Below are 21,448 nucleotides of genomic sequence, written 5' to 3'. Positions count from 1 at the left end.
GTTTCTGCTGCACTTGCCATGACAGATCGATTTTATCATCTACTCCAGGGGTCCTCAAACTACGGCCCGCGGGCCACATGCAGCCCGCCGAAAACATTTATCCGGCCCGCCGGGTGTTTTTGCTGCCGCTGTGTGCATAGGAATTTGTTCATAGTTTTTTTTAAACTATAGTCCGGCCCTCCAACGGTCTGAGGGACAGTGAACTGGCCCCCTGTTTAAAAAGTTTGAGGACCCCTGATCTACTCTGTCTCCTATTCTAGATCATAAGCACCAGTGGGGGCAAGGTTTGTGTCTCAGTTATCCTAGTGTCTCCGGGCCTTAAACAGTGGATGTGCAGGAAATATTTGGATATTGGCTGATGGTCACTCCGCTAGCTAGCTGCTGGCGCTGGGGCACGCATCTTTACAGCCCGAGTCGTGCTGGCCCCACGCAAATAATCACTGGAAGGAATGTGCATGGATGGACAGGCGTTGAGGCCATGCTGGGAGCTTCCTGCCCGTCCACAGTGTGTTTTCCCCGTAGGGTAACACCATTTGATAACTTCTGAACGTCCATTTGAAAGTGTGTGACTTTTTTTCTGACTAATTCCTGCCGGGAGAGAACTGCATTTTATCTCTGTGTTCCTATTAGGGAAATAAATATCCTTGCTTGGTAAAATCAGATGCAGTGTGATTCAGTTTTAGGAACTTGGAGGAGGAATGGAGGCCGCATTGTAACTGGGCCTCGGGATAGAGGCGAGGACATGGTGTGCTCTCCTCCAAACAGGCGTCTTGCCCACGGTGGCCTTGCGGTGTCTGGCAGGCCCAGGCTCCCCCCCGCTGTCTGGCTGGGTTTGCCTAAGGGCTTTGCCGGCAGAGGTGACAGGACTGTCCCCGAGTGTGGCCAGGCACAGGTGCTGTGGTGTTAGTGAGGACACCCCCTTGATCTCTCCCAGCCGTTGTGCCCCTTCACCCCAGTGCTGCAGTTATCGATGTTGTTCCCTGTGGACAAAGGAGCCACAGGTCCCCGCGAACCATTGGCTGCTGTGGAGCCAGCCCCAACCGCAGCTCTGGGCCACGCAGGAGGCTGCCTGAGGCATTAGTGACCTTCCTGTGGACCTGTGTGTCCATCTCCCAGCTCCCTGAGTCCACGCTCGCCTCTCCTTTCTTCTCTTTTCCGCTCGCAATTTTTAATGCATGTACAGTCTCAGAACGTGAAAGCGTCTTATGCATCAGGGGAAGATGCTGTGACAGGGAGTGACGTCTTGCACAGTGTGCCCCAGAATGTCACCAGGACATTGGAATCAAGCTCCTCATCTGTGTAGCCGGGCCCAGCTGTGTGTCTGCCCTTCTCCACTTGCACCAGCCCCCTTGTGCTACTCAGAAGGGAGGAGAAAGAAAAGGTGACAAAACCAATGTCTGCATGAAGCCAGTGTGTGAAATGGGAAGAAGGGCCATGGGCCAGCCTCCGGACACCCCTGGCTGCGCATGTCTAAGTAACACACATGCCTTTGAAATCCCAACCAGACCCCTCAGCAGAGTCTAGATTCAGCCCGCAGGTGGGCACCGGCCGAGGGTGAGACGTGTCAGTGGCCCTGAAAGTAAACAGTGACTGCCAGCCTCTTCCTGCTCCAGGACCAAGTTCCGTTTTTTAAACACCAGAGCAGACATCTGATTTGCATCCCCTTCTCTGGCAGCGGTGCCGGTGCCGTAATTTAAACCCTGCCTTTGGGGGTGCGTGGCTGCCATGTCAGGGAGCACAGCGGTGGCCCTTGCTGGGGTGAGTTACGGCCTGGCGGTGCCCTGTCAGAGTTAACTGTGCGGCCGTGATAAATCCCGCTCTCCAGGAGTTCCGGGGATGGGAGAGCAGCAGGCTGGTTTCTCACATTTGAAGTCCGTCTAAATCATCCCGTTGACATTTTATTTAGAGAACATGCGGCGTTCGCTGCGTATGTGGGATCTGCATTCCTCACATTTTTTATGTTTGCATTCCAAGAGCCGCTTTTCACAGGCATCTCCGCCCGTGGCCGGGCACAGGAACGCCGCGGGGCCACGGCGCACACAGCGGGGTCTGTCTGAATGCACCTCGAGTCCCTGCGTGTGTGGGGGGCTCTGCCAGGCCTGCGGCTCCTCAGAGCAGACTGCCCAGGACGGCAGGGGTATTGGTTGGATAATGTGCACTGGGCTGTCCACTGCTCACGAGAGTGCTCTGTGCCTCAGTTTCCTCATCTGTGAAATTGAGGCAACGATTCTCTTCCTAAGGGTCCCGCGGGTGGTGACGGCAGTCCAGGGAGAATATAGAAATCTCCCCGCGAGAATGCGGGTGCCCGGGGAGAACTGAGCTCTGCCAGACAGAACGCCTGGAGCCCGGACACTCGCCTCCTTCTCCAGCTCACACGGGTCATGCAGACCCCGGGAGGGGGTGTGCGAAGCAGCCTCTGAAAGCAGTGCTGTAGGTGTGCGTGCGTGTGCAGGTATGCGTGAATATAGACTGATGATAGATAGATGTTTCCTGCTCTGAAGAGAGTCTCCAGCGGAGATTTGAATGTACTCAAATTGTCTTTCACACACTTGCCTCTGTGTCTAGCCCTGGGGAGAGATGACTCAGATAAAATATTATTATTTCAGGCTCGTCTGCCCCTGATGACGCTTCCCTTTTGATGTTTGGCCAAGAAGCACCACTTGCTCAGACATTACTCGGCGGTTATGGACTGTTCAGCCCCTTTCTAGTTCTGCTCCCACCTCTGACTGACTGGGAATTCCTTACAGCGGCTGTGAAAAACGGGGCTTCTGGGACTCCTGAGGGTCTGACAACAACCCTGGAGGACCCCTAGGCGTCCCTAAATTGAATGTCTAAAATAAACACTATTTTTCAAAAACGTAGGTAATGAGTGTATTTTAAAGTTATAAAAACAAAATAACAATGACATTAATGAAACTTAAAAAAAAAACAAAACTCTCATGATGCATTTAGAATTATAATGTTGCTTATAATGTTCTTATCACTGCCATTACTTCGGGAATTTCTTCCTGACGTCTGGGTTTTGGTAAATGCGTCATAAATTCTGGCTGTAATTTCCTCCACCCGCGTGTTCTCGCCCGTGTTTACATTAGGCATAATGGATGGACGGGCGGCTAGGACGGCAGCAGGACTGAGCCTGGGTTCTGTTGCTTCAGGCTAAACCATTAGGAGCTTTGAATACGGTCCTGCTGAGTCGGGGTGACTCGGGATGATGAATGTCTGTGAGGGGTTCCAGGCCTCACGGCTACCCCTGTGAAACTTGAATGTCCTAAAGTTGTGTGCTGGGTGTGTGTGTGGGACATCAACGTGGAGGCAGTTACCAAAACCGGGAGAAAAACAGTCTTCTCAAACTCAGGAGGACATCCCATGGGAAGACGGCATTTCGGGGTCACCCTTGACGAAATGCCTGTAAAGATTAGGGGGTCATTAAGATGGGGGCGCCCGAGGCCCTTGATGTGTTTTATTGATGGCTGTATAAATCACTCGCCTCTTTAAGCATCGGACTAATGGATGATGTTGTTAACATGCTTATCTTGAAAAAACATAATTTTCTAAATGTTTCACTCCTCTCATAAGTAGTAATTTAGGTGAAAACCTGGTCAGCTTATAGTGAAATATGAGGGAAAGCAAACGATAAAGTATAAAAACAGAGGAAGATGTTACATAAGTCCAGATGAGGCTTTTGCAGATAGTCTCTGAAATTCAGGCTTTTCAAAATGGACATCCAAGAGACAAATAGAGAGCACGTTAAAGGTTATAGTCAGACCTGTATTATGCTCCCACACACACTGGATTGCTTCCAGATCCATCCATGTAAGGATGTAACCTCCAGACTGTGGTCCCATATGGAAAATCTGCCTAAATATATAAATTTTGTCCTAATTATGGAACCAATGCATGTTCGTTGGAAACTACTGAAAAGTAAAACGGAGGAAGTTCAAGTAATCCTCAATGTTAACACCTAGAGACACACTAAGCATCTTGGTGTGTTATATTACATATATATATGTGTGTGTGTGTGTGTGTGTGTATACATACATACATACATATATATATATATATAATGTTGAATATTCCTTTTTATGTTATATAATATGGTGAGTGTGTCCATATGACTAATACTTATTGAAATGTGCTTATTAGTGACAGTATACTATTTTATTGCAGGGATGTACCATGTCTTATCTTGCTTCCAGTTTTTTAAAAGATAGATAAAAGTCTGAGATTGATGCCCTGGTATATAACCTCAGAGTCCATCTCTGTTCCCTCAGGGTTGGTTCTGAGAAGTAGGTTTCCTGGATCAGAGGTTATAAATGATGTTAAGAAATGTACACGTTGCTGAAAGGCTGTCTAGAAAAGTTGCTTCAATTTAAGCAAAAGCATTGACATCTCGGCAACATTGTTAGACCTTTTCCAATATCATGGTTTCTGATCTAACCAGCCAGACCTTCCAGGCGAGGGAAGGAACACTCACAGAGCCCTGATCCAAGCCTGCTCTCATTTTATCTTCCCACCAATCCCGTATCATCCTATTTCACAGATGAGGGGATGTGCTCAGAGAGGGTGAGTGACCCTCGAAGGTCACACAGCCAGAAAATGAGGGAGTGCTTGGTTATTCACGTTCAAGCTGTCTGATTCCAGCGTTCATTTTCTGTCTAAACTTCCAAGGTTCCCCCCAAGTAATGTTTATATTCACCATTGACTCTGCAGAGAACAAGTCCTAATTTTATTTTCTACACGAAACATGCAAGTCTCTTAGAGAACACCTGGTGCTTTCGTGGCACTTAATGAGCATGTTTCCGAGACTCTCGAGCACCTCACTCTGGGAAGCACGCAGTGCAGGCCAGGGTTTCGCTTCCAGGCTGAGAGGCCTCTCGCGCCACGTCAGGCGAGCATCCCTCGCTGCTGTGTGAGCATGCACACGTGGTCAGTAAGCTCCTAGGGAAGGCGCTTTTTTTTGCAGAGGTAGGAAATGTCTTTTTCAAGTTCCACACAATCATGCAAAAATCTCTCCAGAGCAACCTTCGGGCTTCAAAGCATCAAAGATAAATCATAGTGTTAACTGTAACAAGCAGAGATTTCTTTTGAGTTTATTGGTCAACCTATCTGCCATTTCTACCTCATTCCAAAGCCCCTCTTGGAGTCATGGAGACCAAAAACAACGTCTGACAATCGGCCGTTCTCTGTTCCAGGTGTGCGAGTATCCCGACGGAACCAAGTCTTTGAAACTGGGCGACTTCGGGCTGGCCACCGTGGTGGAAGGGCCCTTGTACACGGTCTGCGGCACACCAACCTACGTGGCTCCAGAAATCATTGCTGAAACCGGGTGAGACCCCTGGTGGTTTAGGTTGTGCCCTTCTTTGGTGGGGAAAGGTATGTTTTGGGCATCCTCCTGTGTTTTCACGTGACTCCCGAGAAGGTGGAGGGAGGGAGAGACGGCTTACCTGCACCATGACTCTGATCTTGGGAACTTAAGTTTGTGCTTCTACGTTCAAGAGCTCTGGGCCTGGGCCAGGACTTTTGTTCCCAGGCTGGTCATGGGAACATGGCAGTGTCCCCAAGGTTGTAATTAGGACTGGGAGAAGAGCAGATGCCTTTGCCCAAAGGGCAGTGAATTCCTCTACGTGAAATCGACAGTTTGATACTGAAAAGCCCCCCCCCCTTTTCTTTCACAAAGGCAAGTACTTGGGTGATGTGGAGGGTTCTGGGGGTAATACCGTTATTTCTCCCCCTTCCACCACTTTGTTTCCCTAGCTATGGCCTGAAGGTGGACATTTGGGCAGCAGGCGTGATCACGTACATACTTCTCTGCGGATTCCCGCCGTTCCGAAGGTCAGCACACCATTTGAATTGTACCGGTAAACCCTCTCCCTGGGTCAGGAAGCAGATGTTACTCCTGGCAGTCAGGACCAGAGCTGGTCAGTGACAATGCCAGCTAAAACGTATAGAGACCTGCCTTTCACTCTTTATCTTGTTCTACAACCTGTTCCTGTGTATCCCTCGAACACACCTCTGATGTGAGGCCAGGGCCTTTGCTGTGTATGAGTTTCTCATGGTCATTCTTCTGTAAACCACACCCACCGTCCGGTGTCTGCAGTTTCCATTCTCAGTTATTTTCAAGGGGAGTGAGATTTAAAGATCCTGCGAAGCAATCTGATCCTTCTAGAAAAGCCTTTTTCCAGTTTTTAATAGTTGCCTCTCCTACTTAACTGGGGAACCGTTTTTTGACCACTCATTTTTCAAAGCATTCACCCTAGTTCTTACCGAAAAGAGAACTTATAACATTCATTGTATCCACTCACATAATACTCAGTGGAGTAGAAGAATTACAGACACTTTCAGCATAAATAGGCCTGGGAACAAAGGGTTGAGTCCTTGGTAACCATGCCCCTGGGAGCAGAGGGGACCACACGCGGGTCAGGGTGTGTCACGGAGGGCACGGCACACTTGTTACTCAGCCGTGAGTGTGCACAGGTTTGACATGGGGCTTCGCCCTCAGCACTTCTTGTGATCTGTTCCGTCTCCTTCTTTGGAGTGACTTTGAAGCAGAAGTTCACCTATTGAGGCACATTTGATTTTCTTCTGGGCTTTCCTGAGTGCTCTTTTCATTTTGATCTCTTCTTTTGCTCACTTTGCAACTGTTTGTTGAGTAGCTGCTGTGTGCTACGAGCTATTCTAAATGTCAGGAATCAAAGGGCGAACACAACGTATCCTCTGAGGTCATGGTATGGACAGTGTGGTGTTAGGTCTGAAGGTGAAAAACAGGCTTGTTTCATCACCACACCCAACCAGGGTATTATGAAAGATTTAAAACATCCAGAAAAGTTGAAAGTTTTATCTTTTTGAAATGATTGATGTTCAGCTGAGTTGACCGTTTTTACGGACACTACCGCGAACGCGGGAGTGACACAGAGGTGTCGGCCTCTCCTTTTGAGAGTCTCAGGGGTAAAGACACACGTCACAAGAATATGGATCAAGAAAAGTAAACGGGACATTGGGGTATGCTCAGCTGAGGGCTGGGAATCACAAACACTCAGTGAAAGGTGTAGAAGTGAGTGGGGCCTTGTCCTCGTGGCGTGGGTTCGGTTTCTACAGGTGGAAAGCCTTCTGCCTGGCCATCGGCATCGCGGTCTTCCATCAAGGACGTTGCCCAGGTGGGTTGCACAGACTGTAGAATTATTGCACACATCACTTAACATTTTCTGAATAACAAATGACTCCTATAGTTTTCGCTGTCAGTTCTGTGCATCAGTTGGGCGGGTCTTCCGGTCTGGTCTGGGTTGGCTCAGTGGGGGTTTGATGGTCCAGTGTGGCCTCACTCACGTGCCTGCCAGATGACTCAGCATCAGCTGGGACAACCGATGTGACCTGGCCGTGTGCCTTTCAGCCTCCAGTGGGCTAGCCTGGGTTTCCCATGACAGTGGATTCAGGACTCCCCAAAGCCGCTAGAAGAGGGCCTGAGTGCTTTTCAAGTCTCCACTTGCTTCACATTTGCTGATTGATGTCCTGTTGACCAACTGAAGTCAAACAGCCAAGCCTCGAGTAAGTGTGGGAGGAGATTACCCAGACTTACAGGGAAGGGAATCATTTGTGGCCATTTTTTCAATCACGCGGTGCCCTGGCTGGTCTCAGCAATGACCAGTTTTGGGAACTAGTGAAGCGTAGAGGGTAGTGTGTTATGCTAGTGTTGATCTTGGGGCCAGGTACAGCCTAATTCCCCTCCGTGATGGTTGACCCACGTGGAGACCAATCGGAAAAGGGTATCAGGGAGGGATCAGTGTTAGAGGAAGGTGTGCTCACAACTCCCTCTAGTGTTTCCACTTGTCAGTGCAGCTGGAGTTTTTTCCTTTGACTTTGCTTTTTTACTTTTGAACAAAAGTGAGGCTCACATTAAACAAGTATGTGCTTATTGTGACTTGGTACCCAGTGGACAGTAGCTTCTTTGTAGGATCTGAGTTCAGGCTGGCTAATCGAAGGCAGTAAAGCTACTGCCCTTAAACATTATACTCAGAAGCTGGTCCCACAGCTCCAGGCAGCTTACTTAGGAAGTTTACGAAAATGCTTCCCGTCTTTCCTATGCTGTGATGAAAGGGAATCTGTGATGTTAAGTGCGTGTTACAGAAGCATCTTCACGGCACAGAGACCTTCTGGAGAGACCCCAGGACCGACTTTATTCAAACTGCATAGGGAGACAGTATGGAAATGGTCCTGTAAATCGTGATAAAGGGCCCTGGTATGAAACAGATTGCATAAATTTGAACCTAAAATGAAAGTCCTTCAAACAGATATTTCAAAACATTGTCTTTGTTTTATACCCAAAGTAATTGTAACCCAAAGCCTTTTAATTGAAATTGTTACGTGGGGTTTACAGTTTCCGCTTCTTTAGCTCTGGTGTGTCTCACTTTTCTTTTCCAGGCTTTGGTTTTAGGCTGACATGAATTCTTCCTTCCATCTTCTCAACCCCCCCCAGGATATTGGTTTTCTAGAGGCAACCGACAGTTTAGTTATTGCCTAAGCAAGTCTGTTTTAGGGGCACTGACAAAAAGGAGTATTTGCATGACTAGACTGAGACTTTTTTGTTTTGTTTGTTTCTCTTAAAAACAGGCACAGCCCATACATGAAATGTTTGGACATCACGTGTAGAATAGCTCACCCACGGTCTCAGGTTACCTAGCCTGACCTTGACGTTGCCTTGACTCATCACTGAAGAGAGAGCATGGACGCAAATTCTTTTGTTGTTTTTGAGGTTTTTCTTAATGCGCATTTTTAGGTGTAGAGCACCTTGATTCCTGGCTGTCTTGTTTTAGGGTAAGTGCCCCCAAGCATCTTAGCCAGATTGTGGCGTATACATGTGGTAATAAATCCAGTGTCGATTCGGAGTGGCTTTTCTTCTGTGACTACTAAGAAGGATAAATGATCTTTCGCTTTCTGTTCTGTTAGTGAGGGAAGCCTGAACCGCTTGCGGTTCACAGCATGGATGCTTGGGGTGAATCCTAATTGCCAGGACATTCCATGGTTCTGTTTGTTGACTCAGGCTATGTTTGCCAAGAACCGGAATGAATGCTGCAGACTCACTTCCAACTTTTTAGCTGTTTATTAACAAAATAAAAGCCATATGTATTAACAGAATATAAGTCACTTGAGATTCCAGGAAAAAAAGAAAAAGGGAGATGACTGGAGTCATAAGGATGGAGGGGTCGATTCTGGAAAGAGGTGATTCATTTTATAGCTTCTACTACTGTCTCTTGGCGTCCCCTGGTTTTCTAAAGGTTTTCGTAGAACCTCATTATGTTTTAGGTGCATCCTTCACGTATTTTGAAGGCCAGTTGAGCCTAGTGCAGTCAGTAAGGAAATAAGTGAAAAGGAAAGAAAATGTTTAGACATCTAGAAAGAAACACTTTGCCCTGGCCAGTGTGGCTCAATTGATTGGGCATCATCTCGTGCACTGAAAGGTTGCTGGTTCGATTCCTGATAAAGGCTCATTCCCTGGGTTTCAGGCTCAATCCTTAGTGGGGGGCTTGTAGTAGGCAGCGATTTATATCTCCCTCTCATATAGATGTCTCCCTCTCCCTCTCCGTCTCCACCTTTCTCTCTAAAACTCAAAAAAAAAAAAAAATCCAGAAAAAACAACAACGCATGCCCTAGCTGGTTTAGCTCAGTGGATAGAGCATCGGCCTGCAGACTGAAGGGTCCTGGGTTCAGTTCTGATCAAGGGCACATGCCCGGGTTGCAGGCTCCATCCCCAGTAGGGGGCGTGCAGGAAGCAGCCAATCAATGATTCTTTCTCATTGATGTTTCTATCTCTCTCTCCCTTCCTCTCTGAAATCAATAAAGAATATATTTAAATAAAAACACAAACAACAAAACAACACACAAATAGAAACAGTTTGTCCACACTCAAAGAAAACAGCTTTTCAGGGGAGCGGTGGGGATCTCTTGCCTTGCCTGGTTTTCAGGCTGACGTTAGCTTCTCAGTGTGTCTGTTGCCCCAGACTCCGTGGCCAGCAGCTGTGCACTGAACTGGGCTTGGGTAGAGGTCATGGATATTTGCAAATCTCAAAGATGCTACTCTTTTTCATAGAACAAGAATGAAACAGCCACATCATCCCACTGCCCCGGAGTCTGACTCTGGGTACTGTCCTAAACTGCCTGTGTCTGAGGACAGCACACTGTGCCTGCCCGCTCCGGCAGGGCTGGCGGCGGGCCCGTGAGCTCCCCGAGCACCAGGCTGCGGGGTCGTGTTGGGAATCTAAGAAATGCTGGACACCGGCCAGGTGGCCTGGACTCCACTTCCGGGTTGTGATCTTGACTCGGACAGTCCGTGCTGAGTTTTCTGCTGGGGCCTGGTAACGACCCTGGAAGGCAAGGACGTCGTTCTCCCTCTGGCCACGGATGAGCCCATTAGGCGAGGGGCTGTGTGGCTGTGCGGAAGCAGGTTCCTGGGGGTGGGGGGCGGGCATCCGCTTGCTGCATTTCCCCAGAACTTTCTGTCACAAGTCATCACGTATTCGTTAGTTCGTTAGGCACCAGCCAGCGCACCGCTAAGGTTGTGACCGGGAGGCACAGATGGGGACGCTGCCCGCCGGCGGCGAGGAGAGCTCGTTTCAACCTGTGCCGTTCTCCTTGACGTCCTCCAGGGGCTCTTCCTTCCGGACTGAGCTTACCTGGACGTCGGGCTCCCAAGGGGAGCCCATTATGTCCTGACTGTTCAACCCCGACTCTGACCTCTGGATGACTTTTCCACGCGTTGGCCGCTTCACTCATCTTTGGCTGTTGGGTTGGAAAGGGGGAAAGAGGAAGGGCAAGGAGGTCTGGCTCAGCATCGCTGCGTTTCCACCCTACTGCCATGAGCAATGCAGCGAGGCCGACGCGGAGGTGCCTTTTGTTCCTGGAATGAGGATTTCTGTGATTCGTGGATCCCGTGTTTTCCTGTTTTTGTGTTGTTTTTTGTGAAAATATATCTTTATTGATATAGCTAGGGCTTTCTTATCTTTTTTATTGTGGCAAAACATACATAACAAAGTGGATCATTTTAACCGTTTTAAGTATATAGGTCCGTGGCATGAAGCACATTTCCAAAGTTTTGTGCAACCACCACCACCCTCCATCTCCAAGCCTCCTTCACCTCCCCAAGCTGAGCTGTGCCCACTCCGCACCTTTCTGGAGTCTTTGCGGGTCTCTCCTCTCTCTCTCTCTCTCTCTCTCTCCCTCTTTTCTCCTTCCCCCCTCCCTCCCTCCCCCTCCCCCCCCCCCCCTCTCTCTCTCTCTCTCTCATTCCCCGGCCTTTAGAAGTGTTCTCAAGCTCACTGTTCACATCTAAAGGGAAAAGTGTGTCATCACACATGCAGTGGAGATGGGACATGCCCAAGCCCGAGGCTGGACTCCTCTCCCCACCCTTCCCGTGAGGTGACCTTGGCTCTGCTTCCGTTTCTTTTTTGCCAACAGCGAGAACAATCTTCAGGAAGACCTCTTCGACCAGATCCTGGCCGGGAAGCTCGAGTTCCCAGCCCCCTACTGGGATAACATCACGGACTCCGCAAAGGTACATTCCAGGCCTTTGGCTCCAGGTCTGTGGGCTTGTCATGTCCAAGGGTCCTCAGCCCATGTGGAGCTTGTAGGAGGCAGACGATTTATATCTCCCTCCTATATAGATATTTCTCTCCCCCCCCCTTCTCCATTCTCATCATTGATGTTTCTCTCTTTCTCTTCTTCTCTCTTCATTCTCATCATTGATGTTTCCCTCCCTCCCTCTCCCTCTTTCTCTCTCTCTCTCCCTCCCTCTCTCTTCATTCTCATCATTGATGTTTCTATCTCTCCCTTCCTCTCTGAAATTAATAAAACCTATATTTTAAAAAACTAGCTCCAAGTCTGTTCTTGACTTTGAACCATGGTTCTTCTCAAGTTCATTCCATAGTATCATCTCCGACACGGTTAACCAGGTTCTGGAAGCAGGCCTGGCTCTCCTCCCAGCGGGCGTCCGCCACCCTCCTTTGCTCCTTTAAGTCCTAAACATTTGTTCATTTATTCAAGAAATACGCACTACGCACCATCAGAACATGGGGGTAGACTCCTGAGACAGACTGAATTGCCAGAAGGAAAAGCAGCACAGTGTTACATTGTGGGAGGGTGGCAATGACCAGAGCTCTTCAGGGAGAACATCTGGGTGTAAGGTGGGCCCAGGAGAGCCCTTTCCTCTCACGCTACCCACGTGAGGCAGCTGTGCCTGCGGACCCGCCTGGCGGGCGCTGGGAGTGGAGGCAATAATAGCTCTTCAGCTCTAATGTCTGAGCAGTGTGCTGGCTGTTCCTTGAAGTACTTGGTGCAAACTCCGATTTCTGTATTTACGCTGGAATTGTCGCCCTTTGGTCACCTCTGTTGTCTTCTTCATTTCTTTCCAGGAATTAATCAGCCAGATGCTTCAGGTCAACGTCGAAGCGCGGTGTACTGCGGGACAAATCCTGAGCCACCCCTGGGTGTCGGTAGGTACCCACTTTCCCGGGAGTGACCTCACCTCGCGTCCCGTGGCCGACGGCGTGCTTCCTCGCCACGGCTCTTGCACGGGCGAAGCTCTGCACCCACTTCCGTGGCAGGTAGATGCCTGTTCTCTCCGTGGAGGGCTTCTCTGGAGCAGTTGGCATCAGGATCCTCGAGTATTTGATCCTGCTCTGTGCGTGGCCCGGGAAGCCACTGTCGCTTTCTCCGCCTCAGTTCCCGGCACTGCAGAAGGAAGGGGTTGGCTGGGCTGTCCTCTAAGGAGCCTTTCGGCTTTGCCTTCTGTGGCTCCTAGGGCTGAGGGTTTTCAGGATTTGGCCAGAGATGAGCATGTTTCAGACCCTGATCCCTCTGTCTCCATGGCCGTGGCCACAGGAGCCCCGACGTGTGTGGGGGGAGAGGCACAGCCCGTTCCAGAGCCGGGCGGGCGGAGGGTGTGTCCTGTTGACTAGAGTTCTTTGGACTTAGGTGGTGCCTGTGGGTTTAGGGCAAACACGGTCCTGTGAACAGTGACCCTGGGAAGTCGAGGGGTGGCTCCCAGAGCGTGAGGGTAATTAACTCCGCCAGGACCTCAGGAGCCGGGTGAATGGTGTAGGTCTCTCTGAGGGCCCAGCGCTGCAGAGTAACAGGGTCATTGTTCATAGGTCGTGGTTCCCCTGACCTCGTGGCTAAGGTGGCCCATTCGGAAGAGACGGTGGTGGTGGTGGTGGGTGGGTGGTGTGTGCCTGCCTGTTAAGGAATAGACAAGGGAGCCCTGAAAATCCAAACCACTGTATTCCATTCCTTTCTGTAGGATGACGCCTCCCAGGAGAGTAATATGCAGGCTGAAGTGACAGGTAAACTAAAACAGCACTTTAATAACGCGCTCCCCAAACAGAACAGCACCGCCACCGGCGTCTCCGTGATCATGGTAAGTGGGCCGGCTCTGCCTGGGGCGTGCCGTGTCTGGCCTGACTCTCGGCCAGCCCTGACGCCTGGGGAGTGAATAGCTAAAGAGCTTCCCGCTCATGGAAGCTGGTGCCTTCCATGTCCTCTCCTCACTGCGGGATGGGCTTGGCGCGGGAGGTGCACGGGGCGGGGAATGGCGCGGATACCAGCGAGGCCAGGCGGCGGTCCGGCCCAGGCGCCCCTGCCTGTCTGGGCCCAGCGCCCTCGGGCGGTGGCTGCTGCTTTCCCCTCTGCGGGGTACAGCACCGGGAAGGAGCCCCTGCCTGCCCGAGGCTTCCAAAACAGACCACTGGAGGTGCGAATTATTCTTCGAAGTTTAGGAGAAGAAACAGCCCAAGTTAAACAAATGCCATTTTTAAAAATCGGTCTTTTGTGGCTTTGAAAGGTACGGACACTGTAGAGAAATTGTTTTTTCAGGGTAGAATGTTAGGAGGAGTCTGGAACAACGATCGCCGTATTTTTTCAGGCCTTCCTTCTTCCAGAGTGTTTTCCAGGCAGTTTACCGAAATCCACAAACACAGCCAGTTTACGTAAGTTCAGCGAAAGGGAAATAAGGGCAGAACAGGCAAAACAGCCGGAATTGCGCTCAGCACCCCCAGCCACGCTGTCAGACCCGAGCCCTTGGCCAAGGGGGACCACGCAGCCAGCTCTGAGCAGCCCCGCACCCGCTCCTGGAGCCCGGTGCGAAACAGCCAGCATCTGGGCCTGGGCGCCCATCCGCCCACACCCCTCACAGGCTCGGGGCGCAAGGAGGGGTGGCCCCTCCCCACCCCCCAGAGCCAGAGACTCAGCTGGGGTGTCCTCACAACCAGACCTTCTAGGAAACGGGTGCCCGGGTTGTTAACATCTAGGCCGCTCCTGACAGCCTTGGGTCTCACAGCACCTACAGCCACCTGGCGGCCTGGTGGCTCCCGCCGGCCGCCTCCCAGCTCCATCCTCCTCAGGGCAGGACAGGTCCCGCCCCTTCTGGGAAGGTTTGCTTTGCTTCCTGACCAACTGGAAGGAGACCAGTTGCTTATTCTCCTGGGGCACTGCAGTCTAGGAACCTCAGGATATCCCGATAGGAGTTGGGTGGGAGCACACGCCTCCCCTCCCCGGTGAGGATGAAATACAGCTGCTGAGTATCCACCACCTTCTTGGCCTCGCTGGTCTGTCCCTCCTCCGTCCCCGGGGGAGGCTGCGTGCACTTGGCAGCCCTCTGTCTGTCCCTGCACCTCCCTCAGCTCTCCCTGCTGGAAAGCTTGCTCCCCCCCTCCCACCCCTCCCCCAGACAAAGCCTGCAAACAGGATCTTTTGACACGTTTCAGGACTTTGGAGCGTTCTGTGCCAAAAGCTGGGAAGGCCTCTTGAGTTGTGGTTTTCCTGGCGTTTCAGCTGTGCTCGCAGAAAGCCTGAGAAAGGCGGCGTTGTCACAGAATGACAGCTTACACACTTTGAAAAGAACCATCTTCCCCCCCAAATTTAATAGAAAGTTTATTTAGAAAGTCACAGGGGTAGTAGCAGTGAGCCATAGAGGAACAGGATAAGAAGGGCCCTTGGGGTTTAAGGGAAATAGAGACAAAGAAAATGGCTGGGGGGAGGGGGAGGTGCCAAGGTGAGATAGAAGAGAAGGGGGGAAGAGGGAGATATGGGTGTGTGTGTGTGGGAGAGAGAGAGAGAGGGAGGGAGGGAACGCCAAAAGAACCTCCTTGACTGAGCCAACAGCAGGAGCACATTTTCAGTGATTCCCTGATGGTAGACGAGATAAGGAGTGTGCAGCCTGAGCCTGCCACATGCCCCAAAGTTAGGCAACTTCTGGGAAAGTTTAGGAAAACATTATAAATTGGCGCACTTGGCACGTAATGAAGAGCCTTAAGAAGAGTGATTAGTTAGAATCAAAATCTAGTAACCGTACATTAATACAGCTGCCTGGTCCCCTGGAGGAAGGGCCTGTGCAGAGCTGGGCCCAGGGCCTGGGAGAGCCGACTCAGGGCCACATGGGCATCGCCGGCCGGAGGCCTGTGGCCTGCTGAGGCTCCAGCGCCCCCCCTCCTGCCTCAGGCTCCAGTGCGTCCCTCCCCCGCCTCAGGCTTCAGCACAGGCTTGGTTCTGGATGATGCCGTTGAGACCCCCTCGGACAGAACCCATTTCTCCATGTGTTGATGGAGTTCCACAGTCAAATTTTAAACTTCTGAGCTTTAACTGGGTGTTTCTATGAATGAACAACCTGCTATGACCTGTAATCCCTTGGTGACTGTAAACGTTGTGTGCTCACACGTGTATCCCGTTGTCACTCGGAGCATGTTGGCAGGGCTCTGTCTGACCCCGGTTCCCTACACAACTCTGCGGGCTGTTAGCCCTGAGGAGCTGCTGAGTGACACTCCCATTCAGCACCTACAGGGGAGATCAGCAGAGCTTGTCTCTGGAGGTACCAATTCCCGACGGCCAGAGAGCCGGCCTGTGAAGTTTGGCTTGTCCCCAAAGCAGGGGCGACGTCATGCTCCTCCTCACCCAACTGAGGACCTGACGGGGGCACGGTTGTGTGGGGGCAGCTTGCAAGGCTTCCGTGTCGTTATCCTGTGTGTCTGTGTGTCCTGCCCTTGGGAACAGTTTTCAATGTTTCTCATATTAAAAAGAATCACAAATTAATCTCCCTGGTATTTATACGTTCTCCATAACTGGAGTATGTGAGGCTGATATGGTTCCTGCCAATGCAGACAGTAGTGGGAACAGTGCATACCTGTTGGAGGTGGGGCCCCCAGCTAACTGTTGTGTAACCTACAGGCAGAGCCTTACTACCCACTGTCACCCCTAGAGCCCCCCCCCCAAAAAAAAACCCCAAAACCCAAAAAACAGAACATTGGTGCCTGAGGCTCCTGGGAGAAGTGACAGGGTAGGAATGGTAAATAACAGCGAAAGAAAGTACAGTTGATGCTCTTGTCTGCGTTTCATTTGACAGTTTGATTTGACAGTTTGAGACACACTTCTGAGTGCCACTCTTTACCCAGTTGAGACTGTGGGGACTCCTGAAGCAGAAATCTGGTATTTACCACGCTGTGCTTCACAGAGCGGCTCTCGCTCTCGGCCCCTAAATCTGCATGCTTTTCTCAGGCTTCTGACGCCAGCGGCCAGCTCTCAGCGGCTTCTCGGTGCAGGTCTCCTGTACCTGCTGCCACCCTCTTGGCCAGCCGAGCACCCCCTTGGGAGCTTCCCCAGCCTGCCACACTGTCTTGCTTCGCAGACAACAGCTGGCGAGTGCATAGGAGGGCTCTAGGAGTTCTCTTGATAAATGTTCTTTCCGCCACTTCTGTGAAAAAGCATTTTTTTTTTTTTGTGAGCGACAGCATAAGATGGGTACCTTTGTGAAGGTCTTTGTTCTCTTTCTCCAACTACTTTCCCAGAGAAGACAGTGTAGCGTCAGCTAGCCTTTGGGATAAGAGAAGAGAATTCTATTGGGTAGATTTTGGTTTAAGACAGGCCTGCTGGTTTGGATTGCACTTGCATTTCTCCGGCTGGTCCTTAGCCAGAGGAGAGGACAGTGCATTTGCCCAGGGGGCTATCTGTCTGTCCCATTGGGCTCCTCCCAGCCTGGGGGATCAGAGGGCGCCACCTTGTGGCCGAAAAAGGAAGGACAAGAAACCTGGTTCCCATGGAATTTGACTCCGCGGAGCCATGAATGCAAACAGAGTGCTTTCGGCTCAGGGGGATTATGCTTCCTTCCCGGGTACTCTGGGAATGATTTGGGCTTAATTTAAGACAGACAAAACTGTTTCAATCGTGTTGCTTCTGTTTAAAGTAAGTCTAGTTTCTGTCCCTGCTTCTCTCCCCCTCTCCTGCCTCCCCGCCGCCTGCCTTTGCTCCCTCTGACTAGGTCCAAGGCCATGGTATGTACTAACTGCCTGCGATGCTCGGTCCCACTGCACACGTTCTCCACAGGAAGAGAAGAGGAGAAATAACGGGATGGCTGGTGGTTTCTTCTACCAGCAGGAATTCTGGGGTAGAAAAAACTGAAGGCTGCCTCTCGCGAGGTCCGTGTTCTTGCAAAGGGCGGCTGGGGGCGGAAGCTTGTGGAAGGGCGACACTAAGGATCTGGTTTGGCTTTTCCACAGTCACCTCTGCTCGGTCACTGACATTGTCCTTGGAAATTCCCGGTGCTCCGCCTGAGCTCGGAAGGGCCCATGGGCCGCTGACACCGAGGGCCGGAAGGCAGCCAGGGGCCCTCTCTCTTAGCAAGCCCCTGGATGATTCAGATTTCTCCAGGCCTCTTTATAATTTCAGTCAGAGTGCTGAAGGAATTGGGGGTACATTCCCGCTCCCCCCGAGGTAGTTAGGTTGCAGAACGCCTTCTGATGGCCCTGCCTTTTAGCTCGGTGCCTGAGAGCTGCCTGGGTCTCGCTGGACAAACAAGAAATCCTCAAAATGAGTCAGAGGAGGGAAAGTCTCCCCGCCCAGGGTAGGGCCAGAAAGCAAGGCGATTTATTACCGTTTGTGGCTGCCTCTTGAGCAGATTAGGAACGTCGGGGTGCGAGGAGGTGAAGCAGAGCAGGTGAGGGATCGTGGAGGACCTGAAACGGGTGCTATGGCAGCTTCGGTCCCCAGGCCTTCCGTGGCATAAGCGGCCTCGCGAGGTGTAAGGGGATTACTTATTTGTATTTCCACCTGTGATGGAGAGCTTTCTGGAGAAAGGCTCACGGTCAAAGCCCTAACCTTCTCCTAGGGTTTGCTTATGGGACCAGATACCTCTGGGCTCCAGGTCTGGGCCCGGGGAAGAAACACTCAGAACTCAGGTGCAGCTTGGAGCTGGAAGGGTCCCCGCAGCCGCCAGGCAGGGTGCAGGGACACCCAGTGAGCCGCAGGGGCAGGGAGAGGCAGGGGAGGGGCCCCGAGCCAGCTTGGTGCGCAGGCTTCTGCTAGGAGAGGCCTGCGGTTATTTCTCCTCCTCTGTCCCTGAGCCCTGCATGCTCGTCGTGCGCTGTCGTGGTCGCGGCGCCCTGGCCTGCAGGCTAACGCGCGCCCCGCTGGTCTCTCCGCAGAACACGGCTCTAGATAAGGAGGGCCAGATCTTCTGCAGCAAACACGGTCAGGACGGCGGCCGGTCCGGCACGGAGCTCGCCTCTCCAGTTCCTCCCTCCGCCCAGGAGCCCCCTGGCGCCCCGGAATCTCCCCCGCGCCCCTGCTCCCCCACCCCGGGCTGGGAGCGCGCAGGGACCTGGCGCCGCCACCGGGACTGACCCCTGCACCTTCCTCTGCGGGCGCTGCCCGGGGCTCCCGCCGCGGCTGCCTGGCTCCCACCGGCTCTGCCCTCGGTGCCTGGGGCGGCAGAGGCAGCGTCAGCGGTGGCGACCTGTTCGGAGCGGCTTGTTTTAAACGATCTGCATTTCAGTTCAATGGACGTTTTACAGCGTCACCAGAATGTGCAACTTTTTTCCAGCATTTAATGCATTTTTATAGAAACACTTTCCCTTATTTAAGAAGCTCAGAGTAACTCCGCGCGCCCCTTTCTTACCGAGAACTTAGGGCGCGTTTGTCCCGGTGGGGTCCTGGGAGGTGCCGGAGCCTTCCCTGCTGACGGCGGAGGACTGGCTTTCCGTGGAGACTCAGCAGGAGGACAGGGCCATGGGACAGGCCCGCGCCGAGGCCGCCAGGCGCCTCCACGCAGCGCGGGGCTGGGCTCGCGGAAGACAACACTGGGTATTTATTTGTACACAGACCCCGGGGAGGTGCCTTTCTTCCCTGGACATTGTGTGTTTCCCCACCACTCCTCCCTCCTATGACTTGAAAACGCTAATAAAGTTGGCCTTGGGCTTTAGAAGGAAAGGCCTGGTGCACGCGGCATCACGGGCTCCGCACCAGGAGCGGGACAAACCGGGCGTCCTGAGCGGCCGCCTCCTCCCGTCACCTGCGTCCCCTCCGGAGCCCGGACAGCTGCGGCCCGGGGCACAGGCAGGACCGGGTGGGGGTGCCCGCAGACCCCCTCTGTTACTAACCTCCTGGAAGGCTGCTGGCAGTTTTTCCTCGTTTTCCACCACCTGCTCTTTTTAATAATTGTACATAAGCTGTGTATTTGTTTTACCTGCTTCTCTTCTAACCTGGTGGGCCCTGTAGTTCCTTCGCATTGTTAGATTTTTGCCTCCTTCCTGCAATAAACTCTTCCTTACTGAGAAAAACTTGGGGTGGGCAGAGGTTTCCGTGTCGTCATTTCTCAAAGGACGTGTGGTCAGAGGCCCGGGTTTCAGCAGGTGCCAGCGTCTGCTTTCATGAAGCCTCGGGGCCATGCGGGGGGTCGAGGGATGGTGCTCGGGGAGGCAGGTGTGTTTTGGTCGGAGCTGATTTCTTACAGGTGCAGAAGCTCATGCAGCCCAAGCTCAAGGCTCGCCGGGGGTCACTGGCACGACCACTGCGGAGCCTACGGCGCGCCGGCAGGAAGGTGAGGCCTCATGGAAATGGGGGGCCAGGACAGGTGTTTTCTCTCTCTCTCTCTCTCTCTCTCTCTCTCTCTCTCTCTCTCTCTCAGATTGTGCGGTCTCCTGTCTCTGCTTCTGGTGCATTTCGGCTCTGGCCTTTCCCTCTGTAATGTCTGCTCGCCTGTAGCTCAGGTCACGGCCCCGCACCTGCCCCCAGTGCTCAAGCCCGTACAACCCAGGCCCCGAAGGCATCTAGGTCGGCTCCAGATCTCATGTTCCGATTGCTGAAGGATGAGATGATCGTGCAGTGACTCATTCCGGGCTGGCGCTGCCCCTGGATGGAGAGGCTGATTGCGAAGTACAGATGGCCTTCCTGGCCCGCAGCGGCAGCAGGTACCGGCTTCCATTAAAGCAGGAGGGTGGTGGTTTCCAAAAAGCTGTGATGGACGGCTCTAGAATATACTGCTCATCTCTCTCCGCAGTGTCCATTGAAATACGTTTGTTAATGGAGGGGAAAATGTAACATAAAGGGAGGAGCGGGAAATGAAATCAGTGATGGGACGAGGCCTCGGGTGCTGCTCTGACCCTGGAGCCTGACCCCGGCCCTTCAGCTGTGCCGTCCAAAGGCTTTTGCAGAAGACTTAATAAGTGGCCAGGCACTGCCAGTCACTGGTGGCAGGAGGAAGGAGCACAGTCTTTCTGGCACATGCTCCCGCCCTCTGTGTCACACTCAAGAGGCCATCAACGTGATGGGGGTGGGGAAGGCCCAGGGAAAGGAAGGAGCATGAACCAGGTGTGGCAGGGCCGAGCGTGGCCTGGCAGGTCTTTGGAATCATCTTTATCCCACCAACACCTGGAGCAGAGTGTGGTGTGGACAGAGCAGCCCAAGAACCTAGGCGATAGAACCCAGGTCATAGGATGGGCGGGAGGCAGCCATGAAGCTGTGTTAAGTCCTGCCGATGCCAAGGCCTGTCCCGTTCCGAGGTCCCTGTCATCCAGATGCAAATCAAAGCCTGGGTGTGAGCGGCCATCTGAATAACGATCCTCAATAATGGATCTGCCACCACAGGCACACTGGCCGCTCGCCCATGCGTTTAGGAAACAGAATGCAAATTTAGTGCTGGGCTCCTCCACTCCTGCACAGGGAGCTGGCACATGCCTGTTTTATGTTCATTCCTTTACCGGAGCAGGTGATCAGCGCCTAACGAAATTGACCCTTGACCAGGGGTAGGAAAAGGGAAGCGCTGACCTGCCAAACCACACCAGCCAGGCTCAGCCCAGCCAAGAGTCAGGGAGTGTGTGTCTCCTTCCTAACGGTTGCGGAGATCTGGAAATATATGGATTAAAAGCATTTGGCAAATCTTGCCCAGAATATTTTCACGGGTAAGACCGCGGTTTGTGAGTTAGGAGATCACAGAGACAGTTCAGAGCAGATGAACCATCTCGGAAGAAAGATGGTCAGTGACCTCAGCAGCTGGGAGCACTGGTGCAGACCTGGGTGTGAGACCCAAGTGTGAGTCCTGTGTGCGATTACACAACCGCCCCAGGCCTCCGAGGGCACCTCCGACTGGGAACGTCCTGGGCGTGGAGAACTGCAGGATCGCTGTTGCACTAGGTGCCAACAG

At 52.3% G+C, this 21,448-nt stretch overlaps 1 protein-coding gene across 7 annotated transcripts in view; it reads left to right on the top strand.

Moving 5' to 3' along the window:
- DCLK2 (doublecortin like kinase 2) overlaps positions 1-19,580 on the top strand; it is a 139,022-nt gene extending 119,442 nt beyond the window's left edge. For 4 of the 7 annotated variants that reach the window (XM_059697875.1, XM_059697874.1, XM_059697873.1 and 1 more), the window contains 6 exons: positions 5,193-5,326; positions 5,755-5,832; positions 11,446-11,542; positions 12,399-12,479; positions 13,286-13,402; positions 18,453-19,580. In XM_059697875.1, coding sequence (XP_059553858.1) covers positions 5,193-5,326; positions 5,755-5,832; positions 11,446-11,542; positions 12,399-12,479; positions 13,286-13,402; positions 18,453-18,650 — 705 coding nt within the window. In that variant the 3' untranslated portion in view covers positions 18,651-19,580. Of the gene's footprint in view, positions 1-260; positions 619-5,192; positions 5,327-5,754; positions 5,833-11,445; positions 11,543-12,398; positions 12,480-13,285; positions 13,403-16,378; positions 16,462-18,452 lie in introns of those variants that run through there. The other 3 variants (XR_009453025.1, XR_009453024.1, XM_059697876.1) reach the window with 2 other exon arrangements.
- The last annotated feature ends 1,868 nt before the right edge of the window (positions 19,581-21,448 follow it).

This window comes from Myotis daubentonii, chromosome 5 (genome assembly GCF_963259705.1).
Source record: "Myotis daubentonii chromosome 5, mMyoDau2.1, whole genome shotgun sequence".
NCBI classification, from domain to species: domain Eukaryota; kingdom Metazoa; phylum Chordata; class Mammalia; order Chiroptera; family Vespertilionidae; genus Myotis; species Myotis daubentonii.
Note: the sequence above shows the minus strand (reverse complement) of the source record. Positions and strands in the feature narration are given on the sequence as shown.